At 44.3% G+C, this 24,583-nt stretch overlaps 2 protein-coding genes across 7 annotated transcripts in view; one reads left to right on the top strand and one right to left on the bottom strand.

Annotated features, from left to right (window-relative positions):
* The first annotated feature begins 2,382 nt into the window (after positions 1-2,382).
* Positions 2,383-13,090, top strand: GRSF1 (G-rich RNA sequence binding factor 1). Of its 3 annotated transcripts, none has more exons than XM_082759801.1 (10): positions 2,383-2,554; positions 2,724-2,871; positions 3,766-3,921; positions 4,253-4,393; positions 5,900-6,029; positions 8,144-8,310; positions 8,441-8,565; positions 9,174-9,309; positions 9,525-9,608; positions 11,062-13,090. In XM_082759801.1, the coding sequence occupies exons 1-9, from the start codon at positions 2,390-2,392 to the stop codon at positions 9,581-9,583; spliced, it is 1,227 nt and encodes a 408-aa protein (XP_082615927.1). In that variant the 5' UTR covers positions 2,383-2,389; the 3' UTR covers positions 9,584-9,608; positions 11,062-13,090. The 3 variants fall into 3 exon arrangements, with proteins under 3 accessions (XP_082615927.1, XP_082615925.1, XP_082615926.1); XM_082759799.1 differs by having other exon boundaries at positions 10,924-13,089; XM_082759800.1 differs by having other exon boundaries at positions 11,059-13,088.
* Positions 13,091-13,153: 63 nt separating this feature from the next.
* RUFY3 (RUN and FYVE domain containing 3) overlaps positions 13,154-24,583 on the bottom strand; it is a 54,801-nt gene continuing 43,371 nt past the window's right edge. For 2 of the 4 annotated variants that reach the window (XM_082759795.1, XM_082759796.1), the window contains exons 13-18: positions 21,409-21,528; positions 18,452-18,554; positions 16,550-16,629; positions 15,125-15,152; positions 14,342-14,416; positions 13,154-13,308 (exon numbers count right to left, since the gene is read on the bottom strand). In XM_082759795.1, coding sequence (XP_082615921.1) covers positions 13,165-13,308; positions 14,342-14,416; positions 15,125-15,152; positions 16,550-16,629; positions 18,452-18,554; positions 21,409-21,528 — 550 coding nt within the window. In that variant the 3' untranslated portion in view covers positions 13,154-13,164. Of the gene's footprint in view, positions 13,309-14,341; positions 14,417-15,124; positions 15,153-16,549; positions 16,630-18,451; positions 18,555-21,408; positions 21,529-21,557; positions 23,912-24,583 lie in introns of those variants that run through there. The other 2 variants (XM_082759797.1, XM_082759798.1) reach the window with 1 other exon arrangement.

The raw sequence follows: 24,583 nt of genomic DNA on the forward strand, positions 1-24,583 counted from the left end.
CAGAAACTATGAGGTATTACACAGAAGTCCTGAGAGCTGCCATAATCATGGAGCTGCAACAGTATATCCCATCAGCTTTGTTACTGCTGGACTGCAGAAAGAGAAATAAATACAGCACTCCATGGCCTTCCGTGCTGTTACAGTACTCACATCTATGTAATTCCTGATGCAACTTTTGTACACAGTTGTCTCAGAAATCAATGATTTGTGGAGAACCTTCTCCAGAAATTTCAACAGCATATGGGGCACGGACACCATGTGCAGAGGGTTCCCAGTACTTTAACTTCTCCATGCAAAATACACTCTTCCTCTTTTCCAGTCAGTGGCCTCACTCAGGCTAAGCTCGTTATCTCCTGCTGAACGCTGAGAGGGTTGTACTTGTACAACTTTGTAATGGGCTCATCTTCCACAGAAAGCGAGGGAAGGCTTGAATAACTGCTTGAATAACTTAAAATAACAATTTCAGAATACACTCCAACAGAATATGAAGTCAATTTTACTTGATGACAGATTGCAGTGATAAATGGTGTATTCCAGCACTAAATATTTGTTTTAGTATGAGCTGACCAAACAAAAGAATAGCTAGTTTAAGTTATTTTTAACAATAATATTTTTAATGGTGGGCATTAAAAGAAATAGTATCTTACAAGGCTGGAAAGGGCTGCTTGGTCAACAAGCCGCATGGAAGGGGCATCTTCTTATTCTCTTTATTTTTACTTAGTGTAACTGATTTCCTCTGGTAAGTAAGATTCACTCAACATCACTACCGAAGAGTGAATAAATGCAAGTTCTATCGTCCTAGGATGATTTTTTTTTTTTTTTTCCCCTCCGGTTCCTGTTATCAGCAGTGCAGAGGTTTTGCTCCCTCGGGTTTGCTGAAGCCGAGATTCCTGGAAAACGTCACTGCAGACAGATGCCCAACAAAATGGTGCCCTCTAAAGGTAACTCGCACACACTGACAAGCTACGGGACACTCAGCAGTGGGCTGTTTCACTGAACTTGGGAGGCAGGTGTTTCGGAGGTAAAGTGGGTAGAAGACTTGTATCTCCGTTGAGGAGAATCAGCCTTACCCCTTGTCTGGATCACAAACCTTCAAGAACCATTCATCTGCATGAACGAGGAATGCACACAGCATTCACTTGACGTATAAGATTCACTGATCTGTTTATTCAGTGACAGTTTACAGCATGACAGCTAGCCTAGAAAAAGAAGTGTTTGAGAGGAATTACAGTAATTAATTTTTGCACCGGTAAAGTTTTCTCATTTAAAGAAGGTGTTAAAGAGAAACCTGATGTTTAGAATATGAAAAATCTTGAAGGTGAAACACTTTGGTACCACTAAATGAATAGACAGAATCACAGAATTTCTAGGTTGGAAGAGACCTCAAGATCATCGAGTCCAACCTCTGACCTAACACTAACAGTCCCCACTAAACCATATCCCTAAGCTCTACATCTAAATGTCTTTTGAAGACTTCCAGGGATGGTGACTCCACCACTTCCCTGGGCAGCCTGTTCCAATGTCTAACGACCCTTTCGGTAAAGAAGTTCTTCCTAACATCTAACCTAAAACTCCCCTGGCGCAACTTAAGCCCATTCCCCCTCGTCCTGTCACCAGGCACGTAAGTATATGATTTGCCTTGAAAATTAAGAATAAAAAATTGAATGCTATTGCCAAGAGATCATCTTTTAATATTTTAATGGTGTTTAATAGTCCATAAGAGTCTCTGAAAGAGTTTATTGCATGAAATAGTTTATAAAAGCAGCAGCTGCCAACAATGAGATGACTTAGAATAGGTTGTTTACAGTTTCAAAACACTGATAAGAAATGTTCAAGGCTTCTGAGATATTCATGGGTTGGCAGTACTACACAGTGAAAGACTTCCATTGAAATCCTGAGACACTTGGATTGATAGCTCATGACGGCTCGATAACACAAAGCTTGAGGATGCCAAGACTGGAAGTAGAGGATGCAGGACAGCAGAGGACCATCCATCGCTGCCTTCCTGACCACACGACAGGAAGGTTTGGCACCTTGTCTTCCCAACAAACTGCTCAGAGCCCCTGCACCTCAGCCTCCACACCTTTTTCGTTCCCTTGGCTAATCTTTCACCTTGCTGCTCTCTTCCACAAAATGGTTAAGCTTGGAAGGGACCCATGGAGGCCACCTGCTCCAACCACTGCGCTCAAGAAGAGATAAGCAGCACATATACCCATCTTTTTTTTATTGTTTTCCCTTCCTGACATAACATTTGCTAAGGACACCACCACATTCGCGGTGCCCCCCCTTTCCCCTCACGCCACCGAGCGGGTCCCGGCTCCCGCCCCGCGCTGCCGGCGCCTCCTGGGTAGCGAAGGCGGAGCCCCCCCGGCTCTCGCCCCGCCTGCACATGGCCGCCACCGCCGTCGCCCGCCGCGGGCTGGCCGCGGTGCTGCTGCTGGGTCGCCGCCGCCTCCTGCCCGTCCCGTCCCCATCGCCCTCCCGCCGCCTCCTCCTCAGCGCCGCCGCCGCCTCCCTCCGGCCGCTCGGCGCCGCCGCCCGCCGCTGCAGCCAGGTAGGGGCGGGCGGGAGCGGGCCTAAAATGGCGGCGGCCGCGGGTGAAGCGTGAGGCGAGGGGGGGGGTGGGCGCCAACCGCCAGCGCTGTCAAGGGGAGCGCGGGTGGCAGGCGCTCGCCTCGCCCTTTCTCCTTTATTATTTTTAAAAAAGGTGTTTTTGGGGTCAGGTTGTAGGCTCGCCGTCCCAGGAGCGTCAGCTGTCGGAGCAGGACGCGGAGCCACCCCGGGGAGAAAATGAGGAGGCCGTTTTTCTCGTCAGGGCGCAGGGGTTCCCCTTCTCCTGCTCCGAGGAAGACGTGGTTACCTTTTTTGAGGGTAAGGGAGATAATTTACCTGAGTAATGGGTCAGTGGGGTGTTATACAACCTAATACCTGATCATTAGTTAAAAAACAAAAAAACAAAAAACCAAACAAACAACTTACAGACCATGACTCAAAGCAAGATGGGTTCTCAGTTCCATCACTGCAACTCACACGCATAAAGCCAACGATCAGCTTCCAGGATACTGTTAAGTGTCTGGTCATCTTCCAGCAAAGTGTTTCACGTGTAGTTGAGCACATCTTCTCCTTCTTGCTCTGTGTTTCAGTAATAAAGTTACACTGATCCACATCTAAATGCTTTACTGGAATACCGTTATGGTTGGCTTCCATTCCCTCCCCCCTTCTTTTTGATCAAGAAGTGATGCTTACAGGGGGAAACTTCAGAGCCGCTTGCCAATGCTGATGAGCACGCTTTTGCTCAGCTTTGTGAGGCTGATCCTCCCATACTGTAATGTTAAGATGCATCCCTTCATTGTAAGTGAGGTGATCACATCAAGTTTCTAAGCAGTTTAATAACCTGCTGAACTAAGCTTAGTCTCTTTAAACTGCTAGAGAAAGGAACGTAAAACAGGCAGAGCATAAATGATTGAAAGGTGCTATAGCATTTGTTCAAGATTTCAAGTACCTCAAAAACAAACTTTGAGCAATATGAGGATATTTATTACCCAGTTATATAGCTGTGAATGCCGTGGGATGCCAAATCTCCTTCTTCTCTGTGAGAAGCATTGCGTGTTAAAGCTAGTGGTAGAAATTAGAGTTTCCTAACTTGTGCTTCAAAACAGATGAATGGCTCCACGCAGAATTTGCTGTTTTAGTCTGGAATCAAAAGACTCCCCGTGGTTGATACAGTTGCGTATGTTTCTGTACCACGTGTTCCCTGATTTCTAGGCTGTAGAATTCGGAACGGTGAGAACGGCATACACTTCCTCTTAAACAGGGATGGGAGACGCAGGGGAGATGCCTTGATTGAGCTGGAGTCAAAAGCAGATGTCCAGAAAGCCTTGGAAAAGAACCTGAGATACATGGGCCCACGCTACGTGAAAGGTGAGTTGGAAACAGAGGTTTAATTGAAGGAAACACAGTAGAGTGAATAAGAACTGCTTGAATACCAAGACAGGTTTGTGCCAGGGGGACAATCAGGGACAAAACCAGTGAACAAAGTGCCATGAAGTCAAAGCTTCTTGGGCTGGGCAGAGAAAGCAAAGCACCTTGTGGCATGAGGGGCAGCACTGGGGGGACCTTTGATTGCATGGGGAGAACGGGAATGAAGGTGGATGCACGGAGGGAAATGCTGCCTTAGAAGAAGGTGCCTGCAGAGTGCTACCTTCTGTGTACCATGAAGGAAAATAATGTTTTTTGCCTATATTCCTTGCAGTTTTCGAAGTACATGATAGAGATGTAGAGGGCTTACTGCAGAGTCTGCAGAATGAGTCGCAAGCCATCAGTGATGGAGTCGTACTACTCAGAGGCCTCCCGTTCACCTCCACTGAGGATGACATCACGGAGTTTTTCTCAGGTAACTCAAAATAGTTTTTACTCTTGTTTATAAGGTATTCTGTGCTCCAAGTTCATGCTCAGCTAGACAGTCGTTCCTCTAAAGGAGAGCTACAAGAGCCACATGCAGCCATGAACACCTTAGTGTAACAGGTTGCTATCCCCCTGCAGTTAGAAGGCAACTAAAGCTTTATTGAACAACCTTTAAGATTACCAGCTACCTTTGACTTTCTGCAGGTCTAACGTAGCTTTGGGACTTGCAGCACTAAATTTTAGGGGAAAAATAAGTAAAGGGAGTAATCTAGGTTCAATATACTTCTCTTGAACTGCTACCAGCACGTAATTTGCCATAGAGGAAGAAGCATGCCTGTACTACAGATAAAGCACAAATGAGTGCAGCATGGGGCCTTTCAACAGTATAATTGTAATAGAACATGCATTTCAATGTTTAGAACTCGGCTATTTTTTTTTTTTGTTTGTTTCAAATAATGGCTTGTTTGTGGTTGTGAATAGTTACTGCACAATTTCTCAGCCAGTCAGCTACTGGACAGGATGTTTCCCCTGCCCTCAGGGCTGGAGCAGGCCAGGTGGCTGCTATGTACACTTCCTAGGAAAGAAGCCTTCCCGGTGTTTGCAGAGTTTACTTTTTTAGACAAAAGATCAGACTGTAGAGTAAACCAAAAACACTTACTCTCATGTTTCTGCCACTTCAGGTAGGCATGCACACAGTTCTCCAGCGTTAAGGCTCATGATAGTCAACATGATGCCAAAAGCAAGGGCTGCTGATAGTAGATTTCTGAACTGATCGCCAGCAGTTAAATAATGTTTAATATCAATCTAGCGCAGAGCTACCACAATGAGGTACCTAGGAAAGCATTTTGAGGTTGCTGTTTCTTTGAGTGCTGGTGAGACCATTCCAGAAGGTAAAAAAAAACAAAAGAAAAAAGAAGATTACAAAAGCAACCACAACCACAAATGTGGGCTTTCAAAAGTTCACAGGTGTAGGAACCCAGCCCAGTATGCACTGGTATAATCACTGATTAAGGTAGGACTTGCAGCTCTTGGTCTGTGTTGTGTCAGATACAACGTAATGGTTTACAGTTACTTTACAGTTTTTCGCCAGAAAGATACTACACAGTTAAAAAAAAAAAAAAAAAAAAAAGTTTAGTAAACTAGATTTCAGCTGGATTTTAAAGAGACGAAGAACAACCTGAATTAGGGAATATTTCAGGAGCATTTGTGCTCCTTTTGTGTAGAATTTCCATTCATTTGTTGTTTTTGTAGTTACTTGAAGCCTGAAGTGGATTCGTTATTAGCAATTAAGGCTTCTGTGAGAAGTAGCACAAGTCCTCTAAACCAGAGTTTAAAAAAAAACAAAACAACAATACAGGTATACTTAGGCCAACACAACCAGTTGTTGCAGGACTAGGGGCTACTGGATTAATTTGTCAAAAAAGAGGAGTGAAAGGGAAGGGGTGTCCTTGAGCACCAGTTCCTAACATTGTAAATACTTCTTTTCCTCCTTTAGGTTTGAGGATAACTGACATAGCTTTTGTTTACCGTGGAGAAAGAAAATCTGGAGAAGCTTACGTGCAGTTTGCAGCTCCTGAAATGGCAGCTAGAGCCCTCCTAAAGCATAAGGAATACATGGGGAGTAGGTAGGTGCTTTGCTGTAGTTAACGGAGTAGAACAACTTGATATGAACCATGTGGTGTGACTTACAGCTTGCCTCTTAGCTTAAGGTACCATACTCATAGTTTTATTGAAGCATGCGTAGAACCCAATTTTTAGGATTCAAATTCCAGAAGGAATTGCAGTAAAATCTTGCTCAGAGTGTCAGACTATTACTTGATGGTTTAGGACATGTCCTTTTTTAATAGTGCCTTCTGAAGGACTGTGTTTCCTAAGCGTTACCTCCTCCAGGGAGGTTTTCTGAGGAGCCTTGACAAAGATGGGGATGAGAACAGAAAGCTTTGTGCACTGCAGAAGCACGTTCACCACTTACAGCTTAAGCAGATTTGGGGCTCTGTCAAAAAAAAGAGTTCTTTTGAACTTCTCCTGAAGCCAGCCTCACCCTGCCCCAAATTGGGTGCCAGCATTCAGGGTGGGGAGGAGTCCCACCAGGTAGATCCCACCTGCCCAGTCACAAGCGCACGGGGATCCTGCACCTCCTACGAGGTTTGCTGTTGCCAAGGCTTCTGCAGTGGGGCCCACAGCACAGGCAGCCCTTCCCTTCCAGCCAGCACTAAGCACGGTCAGTGTTTCCATGTGGATAGCACGGCATACAGAGCACAACTCACCGCACCTCTGGCTTGAATCCATTGCTGCAGCCGACTGTGGTCAGGTACCAGCCTCCTTGGTGACAGCATCTGCCTGGGCTGCTCTCCTTCCTCAGGACTTTGCATTTAAGTGCGTTTCTCTAGCATGCTGAGGCCCTACACTATGTTCTTCTCACCTGAGAGCTTCCCTTGCCTTAAGCAGAAGTATTTGTAACTTTTTTTCCCCGCTATCCCAAACTATATTAAAAAAAAAACACTCGTTTTTATGCTGGTTGGCTTTTAGAGTACTCTGTGATAACTCCCTGATTTATTTTTCTGAATGGCAGATTGCAAAAAACCTCTCCCAGCCTTTCCTTCTCACATACCCTAGGAAGGGCTTCCTTCCCTTCTATTCCTTTACTTCCTGTTTCAAGACTTCTTCCTTGTGTTTGTCCCCCCCCCCCCCCCATATTAAAAGCTAACAGCTGCTCTGCAGGTGTGCTCAATAATTCCATAGGTGTGGCAGCTCCACACAATTCCCTACCCTCCAGGAGGGATTAATTAATTCCCAGCCTGCCATTAGGGGTTGTTTTAACCTTTCTTTCTGCATTACTAGCCAAGGAACTGAGTAATTTCCAAACCTGCTGCCAATTAGCTCTGGTTCTTCCTGGGTCATCACTTTTGTCTAGAAGGGGACACTGCTGAGCCTGGGCACGCGGATGCTGAGCTGTAAGCGCTGCCTGGCTGTACGTGGGGTGATGTCTCTTCCTCAGGCTGCTCCTTAGGCAGGGAGGAAGGCCGCCTCACTTGGATGTGCGCGTTCTCTTCTCCATCACATTGTTTCTTCCATGCTCTGGAAGCCACCTGCTTGGGCGCTGGGAGCTAAACGTGCTCAAGGCCCAGCTGGCTGCTGTTACCAGCTCTAAAAGAGCCTCATAGGAGAGTCCGAAAAAGGGGTTCTGGGGTGGGTGGCTAGAGATACAAGATACTACCCTGTTAATGCTTTCATCTGCTTTGGGGTTGAATTTTTTTTTCAATTGGGGTTTGGAGGGTTTGAGATAAGGCAGTTTGCAGAGGTTTAGTGGGGAAAACAGCCTCAAAAGAACGCATGCTACTGCAGGAAAGAGGTCGTGGTTTTGAGTAAAGCTGTATTTCTGCAGCAAAACATAGCTTTGGCTTGTAAATGTAGTACTTCTACAAAAATCTTGGGTAAGGCCATAAACTAAAGACCTTGTCCAGAACAAAGTGGCTCACAATACGTGGGTTTATACAGGAAGATGACTCTCATTGCCCATTGAAAAGGGCTTTCATAGACATAACTGGACAATTTAAATGAATTCTTCAAGACCTTTTCTTGCCAGCTAAGCCAGAATTGTAACAGCTTACAAGGCTCTCATACTTCATGAGCACAGCTGAGCTGGGAAAACATCCAGAATTAATGTCGCTTTCTGAAATCTTTGTGTTCTTTCTGGTGGGCCAAGGAGTGCCATGTAATCTTTTCCTTGTAATTTTAGATATATAGAAGTATACGTAAGTAGAAAGCAGCAAATGCAAAGGCATGTGCCTTATCACAAGCAGATAGCGACCTTCCCCAGGCTGAGACGGGAGCTTGAATTGATTGCTGAAGCGAGGAGGTTGAGTGACAGTGCAAGCTCCGATGCCAAGAGACAGAACCAGAACCGTGAGTCGCACCCTGTGGCGCGTGTGTTGTTTGAGGCCCCTTTGTCTTACCCTCACTGCTGCTGTGGGCACAGCCATGTGAGGAAGGTGATAATTACAAGGGTTAATGATGTTTTCCCTTGATTCCCCAGAACTAGGTAATGAAGAAACAGAAAGCTCCGGGCACTGTTCAGAACCTGGGAGCACCTCATCATGGCCACATGTTGTCCACGTGAGGGGTTTTCCTACCGAAACTAGAGCCCAAGACATAATAAATGTGAGTAGCAGTAAAAGTATGCATCGAGTTCAGTTGTAACTACTAATGGTAACCTACGATCAATCTGTCCAGCTGAAATGACTGAAAGTTTTTGCTTTCTCTGTATCAGTCCTCAGTGCTGCGTGGCACTGGGCGTTGGGAAACTTGAACTGACATCGAAATGCTGAGGGACACTAAAAGGGTCACAGGCTTCCCCACGTGCCCTGCCTCATGGGTGCAGCGGTGATACCTGGGGAAGGTGACAGCTTGCAGGGCTGTGCTGAATGCCCACCACCATGAACTGTGTCCTGTTGTACCCTTAGCTGACTGTACAGAAATTTTAATATCAAATATATTTCATTTTAATAGTGTATGGTCACAGAGCAAGTGCACCTGCATTTGATGCCTTTGGTCATGGTACAGAAGGGTGCTGTGGGAGGCTAGTTCTCCATCAGGAGTTACCCTGACAGAGGGCAGGAGGCTGCACATTGGCCTCACCCAGCTAGGAGGGGACTTGAGCTGCTCAAGTGCTCAGTCCCTAGGGTTGGACAAGCTTTGCGAGTACAAACAGGATGGTTTCTGGTAGGAGTTTTTTCTGGTAATGTTTTTTCCCCCTCACTTCCTTCCAGTTTTTCGCCCCACTGAAGCCCACAAGGGTCATGGTGGAATACAACTCCCATGGAGATGCCACAGGAGAAGCAGATGTGCATTTTGAGAGCCACAGCGATGCAGTCAGTGCAATGGCCAAGGAGGGGACACAGCTGCGTGAGTAAAGAGGAAGGGGGACTTAAAACACTGAGACTCCCCCCTCCTCGAGCACTGCTTCTTGTCTACCTACTTGTAGCATCCTGTGCAACAGGATTGTCTTGGAAATAGAATTCCAAATTACCCTAAAATGTTAAATTGGCTTTCTGGGAGAGAAAAAAAATGCAGCAGCTACAAGTCACTGAATGCAAATTGCCTCTCATATTGTTCCCTAGAGTGCGGTACCATTGAATTATTCCTGAATGAACATCCAAAGGCAGAACAAGACTGCTAGTGACAGGGGCAAGATCGCAGCTTTGGTGAGCACATCTTTCTATTCTATTGCTCCTGTTCTACTTTTAGCATGCGTGATACTTGGCATTTCACATAGCTTCCAGGCTAAAATTGAGAGCAAGTGGCTGAGGCCGATCATCACAGCTAATCCAAGGGCAGGCCTCACGCCTCACACGCTGGCCCATGAAGCTGAAATCCCCAGGGATAAATTCTTGTGGCAGAGGGGCAGCAGCTCTTGGCCGAGGTCACAGCCAGAGGCTGCTGCACTCTCCTGACACTGCAGCCCCACACAGAAACGTGCCGTGCTGTAGCTGAGGCCTGCTGCCATGTGCTGCAGTGCTTCTTCCCCTAGCTTTTCCCTCCTCCCCATGAAGCTGTCCTACTTTTCATCTGTTCAAGGTTCTGATGGGGCCGTATTCCCTGGCACAGACACAAAGGAGTGGCTAAATATTTTTCTACTGTCACCCAGAACTGTTCCTGGCCTTTGTGCTGGGACTTAGTCCCAGCAGAATCAGCTTCCCCTGTGTCAGATCAACTTCAGCACCACATGAAAGTTATTCACCTCTTGGAGGCTGTCTGTCTCAGCTTATCTTTTTACTGACATCTTCCACCACTGCTGAATTCTACAATTCCATTGTTGGTGACCATAATTTAGAATAAGATGCAGTGGTACATTTAAAAAAAAAAAAAAAGAACAGTAGTAAGGTGCAGTGAGGTAGTGATGGTTTTTATTTCTCTCCCCCACTCTTTTCTTTTTAGGCCAGAGTGAACACATTTCTTAGGTACAAGCGTAAAGTTTGTGTACTGTGTCACTGCTTAATTAAATGGACAAACTATAAAATTTAGTTTGGATTTATGTAAAAAGCATGTAATAAACTGTGTTGACATACTGTGGGAAGGTTGTCTGTCCTAAAAGTAGAAAAAGCTGTACCGGAGGAACAGCAAGTGCTGCAGGACAGCCTCCAGCTGTGTGCTGGTGTACAAAGCATTAATAAAACACCAGAATGGGCCATTAACACCACCCATGCGATTGAAGATCCCCGTACACAGAAGGCAGCAGGTGTGCTGTGTAGTGTAGCTAATACCTCGTCCCTGCTGCCATGCCTCTCTCATTTCCGCATTGGCATCTGTTACTGGTTGTGAAATACTTTCATACCCACAGCCAAAGCAGAAGGGAAAGCCCACTCAGGACACAGGATACAGATGAGAAAGTTTTTATTGTTGCATGTGGAACAAAATTAACAACAGAAAAAGAGCCTTCTGCTCCGCCCCATCCAAACGTGCAGGTACGAACCCCAAAATCCAGCATTACCTGAGCAAACATGCCTTTAACATTTGCAGCATCACCAAGTGTAACACCAGTACGTGAAAGCAGAGCCTTCCACCAAGATCAACCAGGGAGGCGGTGACTGTTGACACGACTGACAGCCAACGTGGTCGTGCTCTGGTCTTTCTGAACGCCAGTTTCTGTTACAGCAGCCGGAGCCGTATTTTGAAGGGTTTCAGCTGTCTTCGTAAAGGGCTGCTTGTTCATGGAGATCTCGTGTAACGATGAAGGACCTGCTCAAGAACTGTCCTGCTTTGTACACGAAGATGATCACAACATTCACTACAAGCAAGCGGAGCAGCAGCCACTCCTGCTGAAGCAGCAGAAAGCTGCGTACAGGTCACAAGTAAGCTGTGATTCCAGAGCTGCAAAATTGCTCGGACGCCTCAGCAATAAAGTCACTTCAGTAAGCGCCTGGTTTCCAGTTTAATTCTCCAGCACTGAAGTTGCATGGGTCAGACTTTCTCCTGGGGGATGAGTCACTCTGGGTTCGGGTGCAGGAATTTGCTATCCGCAGTGCATACACCATGTACACAAAGCTGCTAACAATAAATTCAGTATCTCATGCATTACCTATGGTGCTTCACCCCTTCAAAGCAAATGTTTGCTCACATTTCAATTCTAAGCTTTTCCAATTTTAAAACTATTTACAATTTTTTTTTTTTAACCTACTTTAGGGGATAGCAGCAAGGAAATTCATGTGGTAACTACCACAGGGGGGACTAAAGAGCAGATAAAGGGAAAGTTGGAAGTTGCTCCCCTCTGTTTAGCGCTGTCTCTGAAGGGCACTAAGAGGAGTTGGAGAACTTGGGCGGCTGAACACACCGAGGCCTACGGGGAAGCAGGAAAGGGGAAGTTCTTGGTACAAACTCTAGCACCAAGCACATAAAAAACCTCAACTCTGATGTGCTTTTTAGTGCAGTTCCAGCCAGTCTAGTGAAGGAAAATCCTCTCTGGAGTGTTAAAACACTACCCCCAATAAAATTTCTCCAAAACCAAATACTTCTGTCACATATAAATACATCAGTTCTCTACAGATTACAAAACATACCGTGGCCCTAAAGACTGAAGTCTCCCAGTACAGAACCAACCAAATAAACTATGACATACTGCCTGCTTTACAAGGAAGCCACCACTGCTTTTTGAGAAACGTGCAATTCCTTTTAACAGCAACAAAGATAGATGTAGCATGAATCACAAAAACTAAACTGTGTTCAGATCAGGATTTCTCATAGGTGCAAAGTACTTAAACTTCATACCACCTTCATTTTGATCTAAAGCAAAACCCGTGTAATATGAGCTGTGTTACAACCACACTTTCACATGCACAACGGAGAGAAGAGAGGTGCACAGACGTGGCCCTAAATCCCTCTGTGTAACAGTATTTTGTATTTAAATATTTGTGACTCAAATCCCCCCAGGGATCAAGATAGGAAGCAGAGTTGCAGCCCTTTGGGCTGACCACCATTTTGTGGCCATGAAGTCACAGTGAGGGTCTCTGGTAGGAAGGTCAGAGATGACTTAAAGCACTTCCCTGCTGATCAGTGCAGGTGAGCTCTCACATCACATGCCTTAAAAAAAAACAAAAACAAAAACAACCTTATCCCATCTCAAGAGTCCCTATAAAAGGATAATTTCACAGCTTTGTTTGATACTGATTTGCATAGCAAGCCCATGGCCAGAGGACTGAAGAAATTAAGCCAGAAAACTTTTTTTTTTGGCATGTTACCTGGACTCTCACCTGGCACTGAAGTAGCACGGTTGAGCCAGATTGTCAAAGGCAGCAGGGAAAGGGGAAATGGTATTTCAAGTGCAGCCAGACATGAGGATTAAAAAAATGCTCCTGTTTTGCTTTCAGTGAGCCATTGCTTAGCAGCAGCATGCCCTCACATGACATGCTCGGGGATGACAACATCCCTGACTTGGGCACACAGACACACGGCTCTTTCTGGGGTGGAGGCTCTGTTCTCACAGCATCCTGAGGCTGCTCGGTCACACCTTAAGGCTACTCAATGTGAAATTCCCCAAGCAGTTCCCCCTGGCACGAGCTCAGGTCTGAGAACTGGCAGGTTTTTCTACAAGGAAGGCTCAGACTTGGTTTTAGTTGCAAGAGACTAAACACCATCAAAGCTGCTTCCCCCTCTGGCCTCCCAAGAACACAGGCAAGCGTCTTCTCTTCAAATTCCTCTTGAACAACCCCGGAGACATTGATCAGCTACAACATTTTTTATGGCCACCACTCTGCAGCCCGGCTCCTACAAGGGACTGGTCGAATACTGCTGGATGAGCTGCTTGTGGCAGGGATTGCAGACGGACTCTGGGTTAATACTGGACGGGAGGGGCAGCTCGTTTGCTGAACAGGCCTCGCAGAAGACACCACCGCAGTTCTTGCAGATGTTCTGAAACAGGAAGAGAAGAGAAAAATTCAGGGATGCTAAAGACACTTGAGCTTTTTTCTCATTAACCTTCAGTCAATTCAAATCCTCTACTGGACTAGAGAAAGATGCTCAAAATTGCACTCTTGCCCCCTCTGAAGACCAGAAGCTTTTCTTGTGCTTACAGCATCAGAGAAGAGCAGGTGAGGACTTGTAGTGAAGTGGTACGAGTAATCGGTAACAAACCGTTTAAGTTTTGATTCAGTCTAGTCACAACTTACAGCTAGAGCATTTTGTCCTGAGATGCACGTTATGATTTTATAGTCAGACAAACACAGGAATGAGAAGTCCTACTTGAAAGCTCCCTGGTCAGATAGCCTCGCTGTGCTCCCTAGCCTCCCCCCCAAAAAAATTCGAAGGAAATATTTGGAACCGTGGTACTGGTTTATCTTTAACTTGGTGTGGAGGTCAGAGCCTTGTGCCAGGAGCTGAAGACTCCTCCCTGCTCTGGTCTGTTCCCAGATTGCCACCAGAGCTTTCTGGTGCAGGTCTTGTTATGAAAAATAGGGGAAAACGCAGCAAAACACCACCTAGTTCACCACAAAAGTACGTGCAGCAGTACGGCCAGGGTGCCTGCTGCACTGACAGCAGTTGGTATCACTGCCCTGACTGCTGGCCACAAAGAAGGATAAAAAAGTGATGTCTGGGGGAAAAAAGAAAAAAAAAGAGAAAAAGGTATAGTGGCTGAAGTGGGGAAGTAATAAGCATTAACACACTCTTCTCACTTCTGATTGATCCCAGAGATGATAATCGAGTTAAACAGGAAATGTGCTGTAAAGGAGAAGGAAAAGCAAACCACGGGGCACAGTGCAAGCTGGGAACCCTCAAATGGCCACTGTCTAACAAGTACATCTTAGGGGTCAAATACACATCAGAAAAAGGTTAATTTTGTTGTCCCAGGTCCCTAGTAGGAAATCTGCACTACTTGAAGAGAGAAATCAGAGGAAATGCACATTCACCACGTGGCTGAGGTGACAATACCAGCCCTCACAATTACCTTTTTCTTGTTTCGGCTGCTTTCTTCCTGGCAGAGCTGGCAGATCTGGGAGTTTCCAGGTCCTGATGGCTGTTCCTAAACCCGTGATGAAAGCCAAAACATTTTACTTTACTTGCCTGCTTTACCTGGGCCCTGTAGTAGACCCCTGTGATCCTTATTTTAAAACAGGGACGAAGATTTCTCACTGTTGTGTTTTTAGCCCCTCTCAATTCACAACCCGCCAGGCAGCCATGCTGGGCCAGCGTGCATTTATCTGCAGGACAGTTGCCCTGGCTACACCACGGCTCCAGCTTTGTTTTGCCAGGCACTCGGGAGAAAGAACAGGCTCTGGTCAATTTGATGTGCACAGAAGCAACTGAAGAGAAAACCAACTAACCCTTCCCTCTAGCCTACAAAAAGGCTAGGCAAAACCCTAACCCAAACCAGGAAGGTTACACACTGCCATTTTCACAAATATTACATTATTCTTTCATTGTTTTTTTTAAAAGACACCAACCTAGGACAGGAACCATAAAAGAGGTTAATACAGTTTTGCTCAGAAGGCAAAATGAACGTAAATGTAGCACCAACAACTAAAAGCCTTCCTACTGAGCTAAGCAGCACTTTTCCACTAGGGAACCAGATTGTTGCTACACACTCTACAAACATAAATCCTCACAAAGGCAAAAAACCCAAAACACAAACTCCAGGGTACTGGGGCCAAGGAAAATACTGCAGTAACCCAGGAGCTCCCTCGGCACACTTGCTGTTCAGTATTTCAGTGCTAGAGAAGGAATCACCAACCTGCTCTTCCTGTGTGTCACTCTGCAACCTGCAAGAGAAAAACATCATCACTTTGAGCCAGCACTTCAGTCACTGCTACTGTTGAGAACAACAAAATCATAGAACCATAGAATATCCCGAGTTGGAAGCGACCTACAAGGATCATTGAGTCCAACTCCTGGCACTGCACAGGTCTACCCAAAATTTTAGACCACGTGACTTAGTGCACAGTCCAAATGCTTCTTAAATTTAGACCAACATCTGGACGATCAGAGGATTTCCTCCGTTCTGTCATTAATATCCCACCCAGAGTGATTTCTGGTTTTGTTTCTTCCAAACCACACTGCCAAGTCTGCTCACACGAGAGCTGAGGCAGTCATAAACTTCATCAAACAGAGAAGCAAACAGGCAGCACGTCACTGGCGTTATAGAATAAACGTTAGACACACAGCACACTCCTGGCTAAATGGAAAAACTTATAAAATGACTCCTGAAAAGCAGAAAAAAAGGGAGCCCTAACATGGAAGAACAGTTTAGACAACATACACGTAGTTCAAAATTAACATTAAACTTATTGCAAAATGATTGATCCCCCAGATCCGTGAACAGGCAATGACAACATTATATTAAAAAGCCTTCCAGACAAATCAGCAGACTGATGCTCGTATTGCCAACGCGCTCAAGGTGAAACGGGCAAAAAGCATCAGAGGCCTGGAAGGTTTTAATATCCAGTAAAGAAGATTTGAATAGAGCCCATGCTATTTTTAAGACAACACTTTTCCAATCACCTTTGCATTAGCATTCAGCGCACCACGTCAGAGCGCTGTGTATTTCCACTCACGTTCAGAGAGCAGTTGCTCAGAGAAAAGGGCTGTTGCCATCTCTGAGCAACATCCTCATTACAGAGCTCTTCCCTATCAGATTTAAAACTTACATTTAAACCTAAATCTTAAGCTTAACTTTCAAAGGCTAAACACATCCTGTGACAACAATCCTCGACTCTGTTTAGAATCCAACAATTCTGTTTAGAAAAATGCTACCAGAGGTACTTTTTTTTTTTTTTTTTTTTAAAATATGGCCACATTCTTGAATCACTATTTTAAGTTCTTCTCAAACAGCTATTTTTATCCAGAAGCCACTATTTATTCACTGCAGGTGTCACAGATTCACCAACGCTTCTCCTATCTCCCACCATCAAAAGATACCTTCTTTGGATGCTAGCATCAAAGGTCCAGATCTGTGCCGGATTTGGTTTATGAGGCTTCATTAAAGATGAAAAATAAGGAAACACTAGATTTATATAGAAACAAGTTCAAAGGTAAATAGGAGAAAGAGAGGGGCTTTTCACATCCAGTAACCTTGATGTCAAGCAGCAGAACCTGCTTCTTCCCTTTGACAGGGATTAGAAAAAGAAAAGGCAAAAATTAGATTTCTTTTCTTCCATACTTGTATGTCAGGCCACTGTTTTCCTCTCTCTGAGGCTGTTTCAATTTCGCATTTTCTTCCTGGATTTTGAGCTTCCCATCCTGCCAAAAGGAAACATTTACCTGTCAGTCAAACCACGTTAACAGCTCCCACTTCATCTCTGCCACATTGCAAAAGGAGAGTTCACGCTGATATTTAGGGAACAGTGATCTCACTGACCCACTCTGGACATGGAGGCATTTGGGCACTCGAAAACGTACAATCCCCAGTCCACCCTAAGAGCAGCTTTGCATGCTTTTCTTTTGCTATGAACACGGTTGATTTCACATTTTAGAGCTGGACTTTTGAACATGTCCAATGGTCTCCTTTTACTACAGGACAAGAAACTCTAGCCACTTTATTTTATTTTTATTTTTTTTTAATTCTTCTGTACAGCAGAGGTTGAAAAGGTAAATAGGCTCTACAGGCTTTTAGAGAACTGGTCATGGTGACAAATCTTCTCAACCAGTAAAGAAAAATCCCCTCCTACTCCCTATCTGATAACTGGGTCATAGCCTGAGCCATATATGTACGGAACAACTCTTTGACACGTGCCTATGTCAGAATTCGCCTGCTCACTACATAGCAAGTACTGGCAGAATCACCCATGCATGCGTGGCTCTCAAGTCACAACCATCATCACAGCACAGCCCTTAAACTCCTGAAAATGCAACCTTCCATTAGACCAGGAATCTCCTACAAGTTCTGTGGCAAAAGAAATCCATTCTGAAACATGTTTTTTTTCCTCCCCCCCTCCACATTGGCCCATTTGCTCTTAGCAGGAGCAGAACCCTATTGAGGCTTGCTGAGGAAAGGAGGCTAACCACACACCACCAGCTGTTCTCACACCCAGTGACAAGCTGGCACACAAGCAGTAAGGAAAAGCAGCAACTCTGCATTCCAGATAACTAGCCAACTTCTGCTTAGGAGATCAGCCTGCCCCATTTTGGTGTGTTTCTACTGGCCAAGAGCACTGCACTGGGATCTCAATTCTTTGTTGAATTATATCTGTGCCACTAGAGCACCATGACGTTTTGATAAATGAATCGTGATGCTTAAGTAGCTTCGCAGGAATTGTGTGTAATATCAGTTAGGGGAAAAAAAAAAAAAAAAGGAAGCTTAAAGCAAACCAGGGGAGCCCAGTGAAGGCAACTCTCAAGTGCAGCAACCCACACATGAATTTCAGAAACCACCTCTTTTTACACAGTTCTCATATTTATGAGTTTTGCTCTCCAAAACATCTGCCAATTCCCAGCAAGACAGCCCGTTTTGTTTTACAGAAAAACCTGTAGAGCAGATTTTCACTTTCAAAGGCAAATTACTTCTAAAAAGGGAGTTTCACTCAGGGACTATCAGTTTTACTCTGGAGATGAACATTGAATTTTACTTTGAAAAACACTGAATTCACTAATGCACAGCACTGAAAGAACACTGAAAGTGATTTGTGATGCCCTTCAAAGATAATTTTGTTTTCCAAGTTGTACTATTTTTCAGGAGAATTTCCCTTATTATGATGCAAAAAAGTAGAGTGAGCAAGCTTGCTTTTCACTACCTGTAATGCATACAGCATCTCTCCTGCTGTACATTTGGTTTTCATGAACTATTGAAGGAAACCATGATTGCTCTCAAGATTTTGTCAGGTACCCAGCCTAGAAGAGCAATTCTGTGTTCTGCAATTCAATGTAATGTGTAAAATCTTTCTTTTGAGTCCCAACCAAATGAAATGCCTATTTACCACGTGCAAGAAGTGTTCCAAAGCTTACCTTGTTGTGTCACATTAATAGTACTTATTAAAGCCTAATAAAGCTTCAGAAAAGAGAATGAGCATAATGAAACCTTACTTCAAATTTAAGCCAAGAGGAAAAAATAAGTCATGTTACCTACCGCTTTTAACCAATTCTTTGAGACTTTTTTGTTTCCTTGGCTGCTTTGGTGATTCTGTGACCATCTGTCTCTTTCCCGCTTTAGTTCCAGTTCAAGGTGGCTCCTGTAATATCAAGGTGGAATTAGGAATAAAGGCTATGGTTTTATAACACTCAACATCAAGAGCCGTTACATTATAAAAACTAATTAATTCTCTTTATCCTAGAGCAATTGAAGCCCAATTCTAGAGCTAAAAACTTCCTCTCAGTAAAAGGCTGTTTCACATGTGTGAAGCCACAAAAGGCCAGGATGGAGAACCTAAATGTTCATGTAATTCTAGCACGAATTTGCTGAAAATAAGCCTGTTGACTGTGTCTGCAAGTCCTTAAAAGAATACCAAGCTATTCATCCGTCCTAGTACTGTCAGTCAGCACCCTGTTCAAGACATGCTTCAGCAGATGACCTGCTACATGACAGGCTGTGAAACCCAAGGCAATATCCTCACACACTTCTCAAAGCCATCCAGACATGACAGAGTCCTCCTCTCTCTGAGCTGTGGCAATCCTTCAAGCCCTTGTGTGGACTTGAACAGGAGAAGCGAGTCCCTGGGCTGGAAGCAGGCCGTGTGTGCTGTTTCCCAGCCCGCAGTTACTTCCACGGCCTAGCCTTATCGGTAACCACGGGGTGATGCACGCTCCCTCAGACTGCTAAGCAGCCAGGCTGCCGAGGCTTTAGTGTCACCTCACGCGGGGCGTGCTGCGGTACATCGAGCCAGAGGGAACAACAGCGAGGCTGAGTGCAGCACGTTTGTATTCGGGAGGACAGCTGATCAGCGGGCCAAGGACAGATGAGCGAGCACATCTGAGGTCCCCGATACAGCCTGAGGAAAAGCACAACTCCAAATCCAGCCGTGGGTCACCCATCCTTTACTCTAGGGCACCGGAAAGCTCCACAATCACAGCCTGCCAGCACACAGCAGCACCAAAGCTCTTGGAGCGCACAGAACTGGGGGCTGAAGCACCAGAAATCCTATTTTCTGAAATCTTTACAAGGTAATTGGACAGTAATATGGTAGCTACAGTGAAGAACAACTCCTTCTCCAAAAGCAAAGGCTAGAAATTGAATAACGTACATGCTGGTAAACACATTGGCAGGATTTGTACCACAAAACACTCATAATCCTCATTTCTGCTAAGAAAATATGTCTTATTAACCTCACCAGTCTCAATGCTCAAACATTTATTTTTTTTTAAATAACTTGACTGCATCCTCATTAATTACAAAGCCTAACTGAAATGAGTAAAGCTGGTGGAAACTTAGATCAAGAAATTAATCTTTATCCATGTGGACATTCAAAAACAAACCACCCGGGGGAAATCTTGCTTACAATTCGATTAACACAAAATTCCTCGTTTCTTCTCAAAAGGACACAATTCAAGCAAGACTACCTGCTACCCTCACTTAAACCTATCAGCGCAGCCTCCTGGTAAAGGAGGCACAATCATTTTCAAACTGCCACCTCGATCTAGCATGAGCAATGCTGTATTCAGAAAGGGGTGGATTGATGCCAAAATATACCAATTTGAAAACATCCTCCCCAGGTGCTATACTAATTCAGTTAAACTGACTTAGCGTGAGGTGCATGTGCAAAGATACATTCCCTGCATATACCTAATAATATCACTGGACTCACCCACGCACACCTGGGACTAGCACGAGTTTCTGATCAAAGCCATTTGCTGGCTTTGTGGGCAGCCTCGGTAACTTTTTGAAACAGGAAACAAAAGAAACTGTGCCATGATAGGGGACAAAAAAAACAATGCACCCAGCAGTGCTTCCACACCATTCACTCCAGTGACCTTGCTGCAGAAGAGAGGAAGCATCATGGCTGCAGATAGAAAGACGCTCTGCTATTTTAAAATAAGAGGATTTCTGTTTTCCTCTTGTTGGTAAACTGATGACACTGCAGGGGGGAAAGCTGACAGCTCTTGTTAAGTTTCCTGTATTGGCTTCCAGCTTTTTAGTTGTCACCCAGCAAAACTGAGACCCCTGCCAGAGTGGTTCCAAAGAATGTTTATCAATATGGTGACAGTCACTTCATATGAATATCTATATTTATATATGTGATGGCAGGGTTTCAACTAGAAAAATCATAGCGCTTTGTCGGACTGACCATCAAGATTGCTTCCCTTGCTCCTTAATCCTTCCACGATAGCTCTAGGCAAAGACATCTTTGAGCCACATCTGACTATGAGCAGCAGACAAATTGTTTGCTTTTCTTGTTTGCTTCAGACTCCCTTCAGGTTGCAGGTTATGCTGCTACAAGTGAGAAGTCTGGTGTAATGTTAGATTTTGGAGAGGTCTATGTGGCTGTCAGAGGCCTGACTGCATGTTGAAGCATACAGCCAACTAACTCAAGCTCCCTAGAGCAGACTAACCTGCAATAGCATCTTGGTGCACATCAAGGACTGACCAAGCTTCCCAAACACATTTTGTACTTTGCCGTGATCTTCATCCTCCTACCTCACTAGCACTGCCAGTTCTTAAAAGAGATGGTTCTGGGCAGATGCCCAAAGTGCAGAAAGCATCCATGGAAATTTCTGTATTCAAAAAGAACACCCTGACGTTTCATTTCCATCCAAGAGATGTTCTGCAGCCTGTTTCTGATATTTCCTCGCCACAAAGATTTGTACTTTCGCTTGTGAGTTCTGCTGACCACTCAGTGTTTTTTTTTTTTTGTTTGTTTTGCGTTTCCTTGCAATCACATTTTCAACATTTTAACTTTAAAGATACCCATGTTAAAAGCCTTGCTGTCTCACAAAGCATTTCACCTCCCCACTGTTAATGTCACCTAGAATCAAAATCAGGTCTTGTCCCTCCGCCTGCAGCCCCTTCCTCCTTTTAAAACTGCCCTGCCTGCTTTTGTCTACACACAGTAAGAACAGCCCAGAAAATAAATTAGAAAAGGATCTCTTCACCGCTGCCTGGAGAGCTCTTCCACTTCTAGCTGGAGGCTGTTTATTTTGTCCCCAAACTCCTGCTTGAAGAGACGGTTGTCCTGCTGGGCCAGCTGACGGTCCTTCTCTGCCTGTCGCAATCTGGATTTGAGCCACATGAACTTGTGATAAAAAACAAAAGCCATGGTGGGGAGGAAGACCGAGTTTAAACAACAAATTAAAAAACCCAGTGAAAAGGTAAAGCCAAAAAAAGGGATGGTAAAAGCAATGGGAAGGAGGAAAATATTTTAAAGAAATGCAAAATGCAGGTGAACCAGGCAGAAGCGCTGATTTTCAATTTTTTTTATTCTATTACTACAGTTTACAGCCATTAGATGAAAAACATAAAACATCACTTTTATCCAGATTCAAAGCAAACCTCAAGTACACAGAATTTTAAGTCAAATTTGAATTTAATGTATGTTACATCTCAGCTTTACGCACGTAACTGGAACTTGCAACATAGGTTAGCTACTATATTTAGAATTAGTGCATTTTCCTGGTTTCTTCCACAGACTGTCACACTGACTCAAGCGCCCAGGCATTAGTACCCCAAAGCATCTCTGCTTCGGGTCTGACATCAGAAATTGCCAGATGCGTAATTCTGTCTGATTTTAACATTGTTGTGACAGCAAACGAAACCAGCCCAATCCCCTATTCCTACAGGGGAAATTTGAGGAGAGGCAGGGGTGTTAATAGTTCTAACTCGCTACTCGGATACGCCTTGATGAAAGCTTTCACCATTTTTTTGCCCCCCGCAGGTAGTTAAAATGCATTTCTAGTAAAGGATTACTGAAGGTTAAGTTTATACTTTCAAGCATGAGACTTGGGCATCGCTTAAAGATCGAGACCTGGTCTCCAAGTCTGCTTGTGTGCGGGCGTCCATTGAACAAGCTAAGCAGTGGCACACGCTTGTGCATAGGAGGACTAGGCTGAGCCTCACAGGTTTTTAAACGTACCTAGCGAGAGTCAATAGGTATCTTTCCCCAGTTGTGTTTCAGTCACATCTGCCTCCTGCTGCCCCACGGAGCGCTATCCAACAGCGCAAAGGAGGAACTGGCACCGAAGAATTTTTACAACCATCTCACCAGAGCAAATAAACCTTATTTCACTCAAAGCTCCCCAATATCATTTTCTTGAGAGAAAAACATCTCTAGGAGCACTTATAAGGTAAAGGCTGTAAAGGGCCAGCACATTGAACTTCTGTGGCCACAGGGAGGAGGATATTAATATACAATAGTCCAAGGTACTGTTGCTTACAGTTTTGCACTAGGGTATTACAATGACAATTATTTTTCCTATCCAGAGATGTTTCCAAGCTTTAGCTGTTCTTTCACTAGCAAATTCCATGTTTGTATTGAGCAACAGAAACTTCGAAGCAAATGAAAGAAGTGTAACAGTAAAAGGCAACTCTTCCTTTTAAACCACTAACTACTCATTCAAGGAGTGGTCAAGTACCAAATTACCATTTCCACTCCCCACCACTGCACATTTTTCTTTTTATTTTGTTTATTTCAAACACTAGAGTATAAAGATCAGATTTTTTTTTTAATTTTTTTTTGTAAAACATGTAACTTCCCCTTCTAGGGAGAGGAGAGATCTATCAAAAAACACCTCTCCTCAGCTTCCTTCAGTCAGGAAGAACAGCAAGGTATGTCTAGAGGGACTCATGGCAGAGGTAGAAGGCAATGCAGAGATAAGGAGGTTTTCACTGAACTTACCACTCTATCATGTTACTCTAAGACACCTAGCTACTAATTCTGGACACATGAAGTTTAAAGGAATAAGGATAAGTCCCTACCCTCCCACCAAGTCACTAAGGCAAAATCGTTGCAAGCAGTCTTGGTTACAAGAGGGCTGGTCTTCGCGGCGATGAGCTATCGAGTCGTGCCCATCTGTCTTTGACTTGGGGCTGAACCCACAGAACAGAAGTGAATGGGTAAACGGCTTGGGGTACGCACACAACTACTTTCAACAACTTCCAGGGATGCATTTTCTCCTCTACTTCACAAAAAGGGAAACACAGAAAACTAGTTGACTTTCCAGAGCTGGCCAATGCAATATCGGCTCGGCCAACGCGCCTAGTATCCATCATACATGTTGAAGACTTGTGCTGCTGCATACGGCATGCATCACCGGGATGTACAGAACCACATTCCTTACGCTTTTCTGGTGTGTTTATTGGCCAACTCATTGGTACTTTTAACACAGTTTAAATGGCAAAGTTGGGGATTTTTAATATCCGACTAAATCTCTGAAGAAAAACTCACTGATTTTAAAAACTCAGCAAATTCCAAATCAACTTTAGATGACAATTAACATTTTAACAGTTGGTTTTTAGCAATTCTCAAGTTCTTCCCTCATAAATGAGTTCTGATGTCAGAGCTGTGAGGTGACCAGACATAAAAACATCTAATGATGTTTCTGGATCAGTTTGTTTGCTGCACTATTTAAGGTTTTTGCCTGTTTCACCAAATCCTTTTCACTGTATAAGTAAGTCAGAATGAGGATGAGGAGGAAATGGAAAAAAATAGGAACAGCAAGAGAAAAAGAGCAAGTCAATTAGCTGAGAAGATACAATACATTTTAAAATACAATTTTTCTACAAGCAGACTGACCTATGTCATTAAGAGTCATAAACCCTAAAAATAAGAACATCAATTTAGTGCAATGAACTATTCATTAAGTAAGTCTCGCACAATACATCTTGCCAGGACCTAAGGTTTCCCCTGGTTTTGCTCAAAGCTAGGGGTTAAGGCAATTCACAGAGATCAAACTTCTGAACCTTTGGCCAAACAAGAAAAAAGGGGAAAAGGAGCACTGCTCCTTGCCATATCAACCCAACTTCACTGCCGAGGCCCTCTTAATTACATGAGGGTTAATAACATGAAAGCAACACAGCCACGAGGTTGGAGCTTGTCCTGAACTAGATGGATGTCATTCCTACAGGCTATCTTCATCAACCTTTAGTGACAATCAGGCTGTCCTATCATCTTCCTTGATGTAGTTTCACTTGAAAATTTTTTCAAGCTTATTTTTCTCAGAAAGTATAAGAATCAGAGCATTTATCAGTTCATAAAGAGAATGGTTCAAATTTTAGGGTGTGTTTTTCTTCTTTTTTTTTTTTTTCTTCAAAACAGTACCAGAGAGATCTGGA

The sequence above is a fragment of the Aythya marila genome, assembly GCF_965140915.1.
Source record: "Aythya marila genome assembly, chromosome: 4".
Lineage (NCBI taxonomy): Eukaryota > Metazoa > Chordata > Aves > Anseriformes > Anatidae > Aythya > Aythya marila.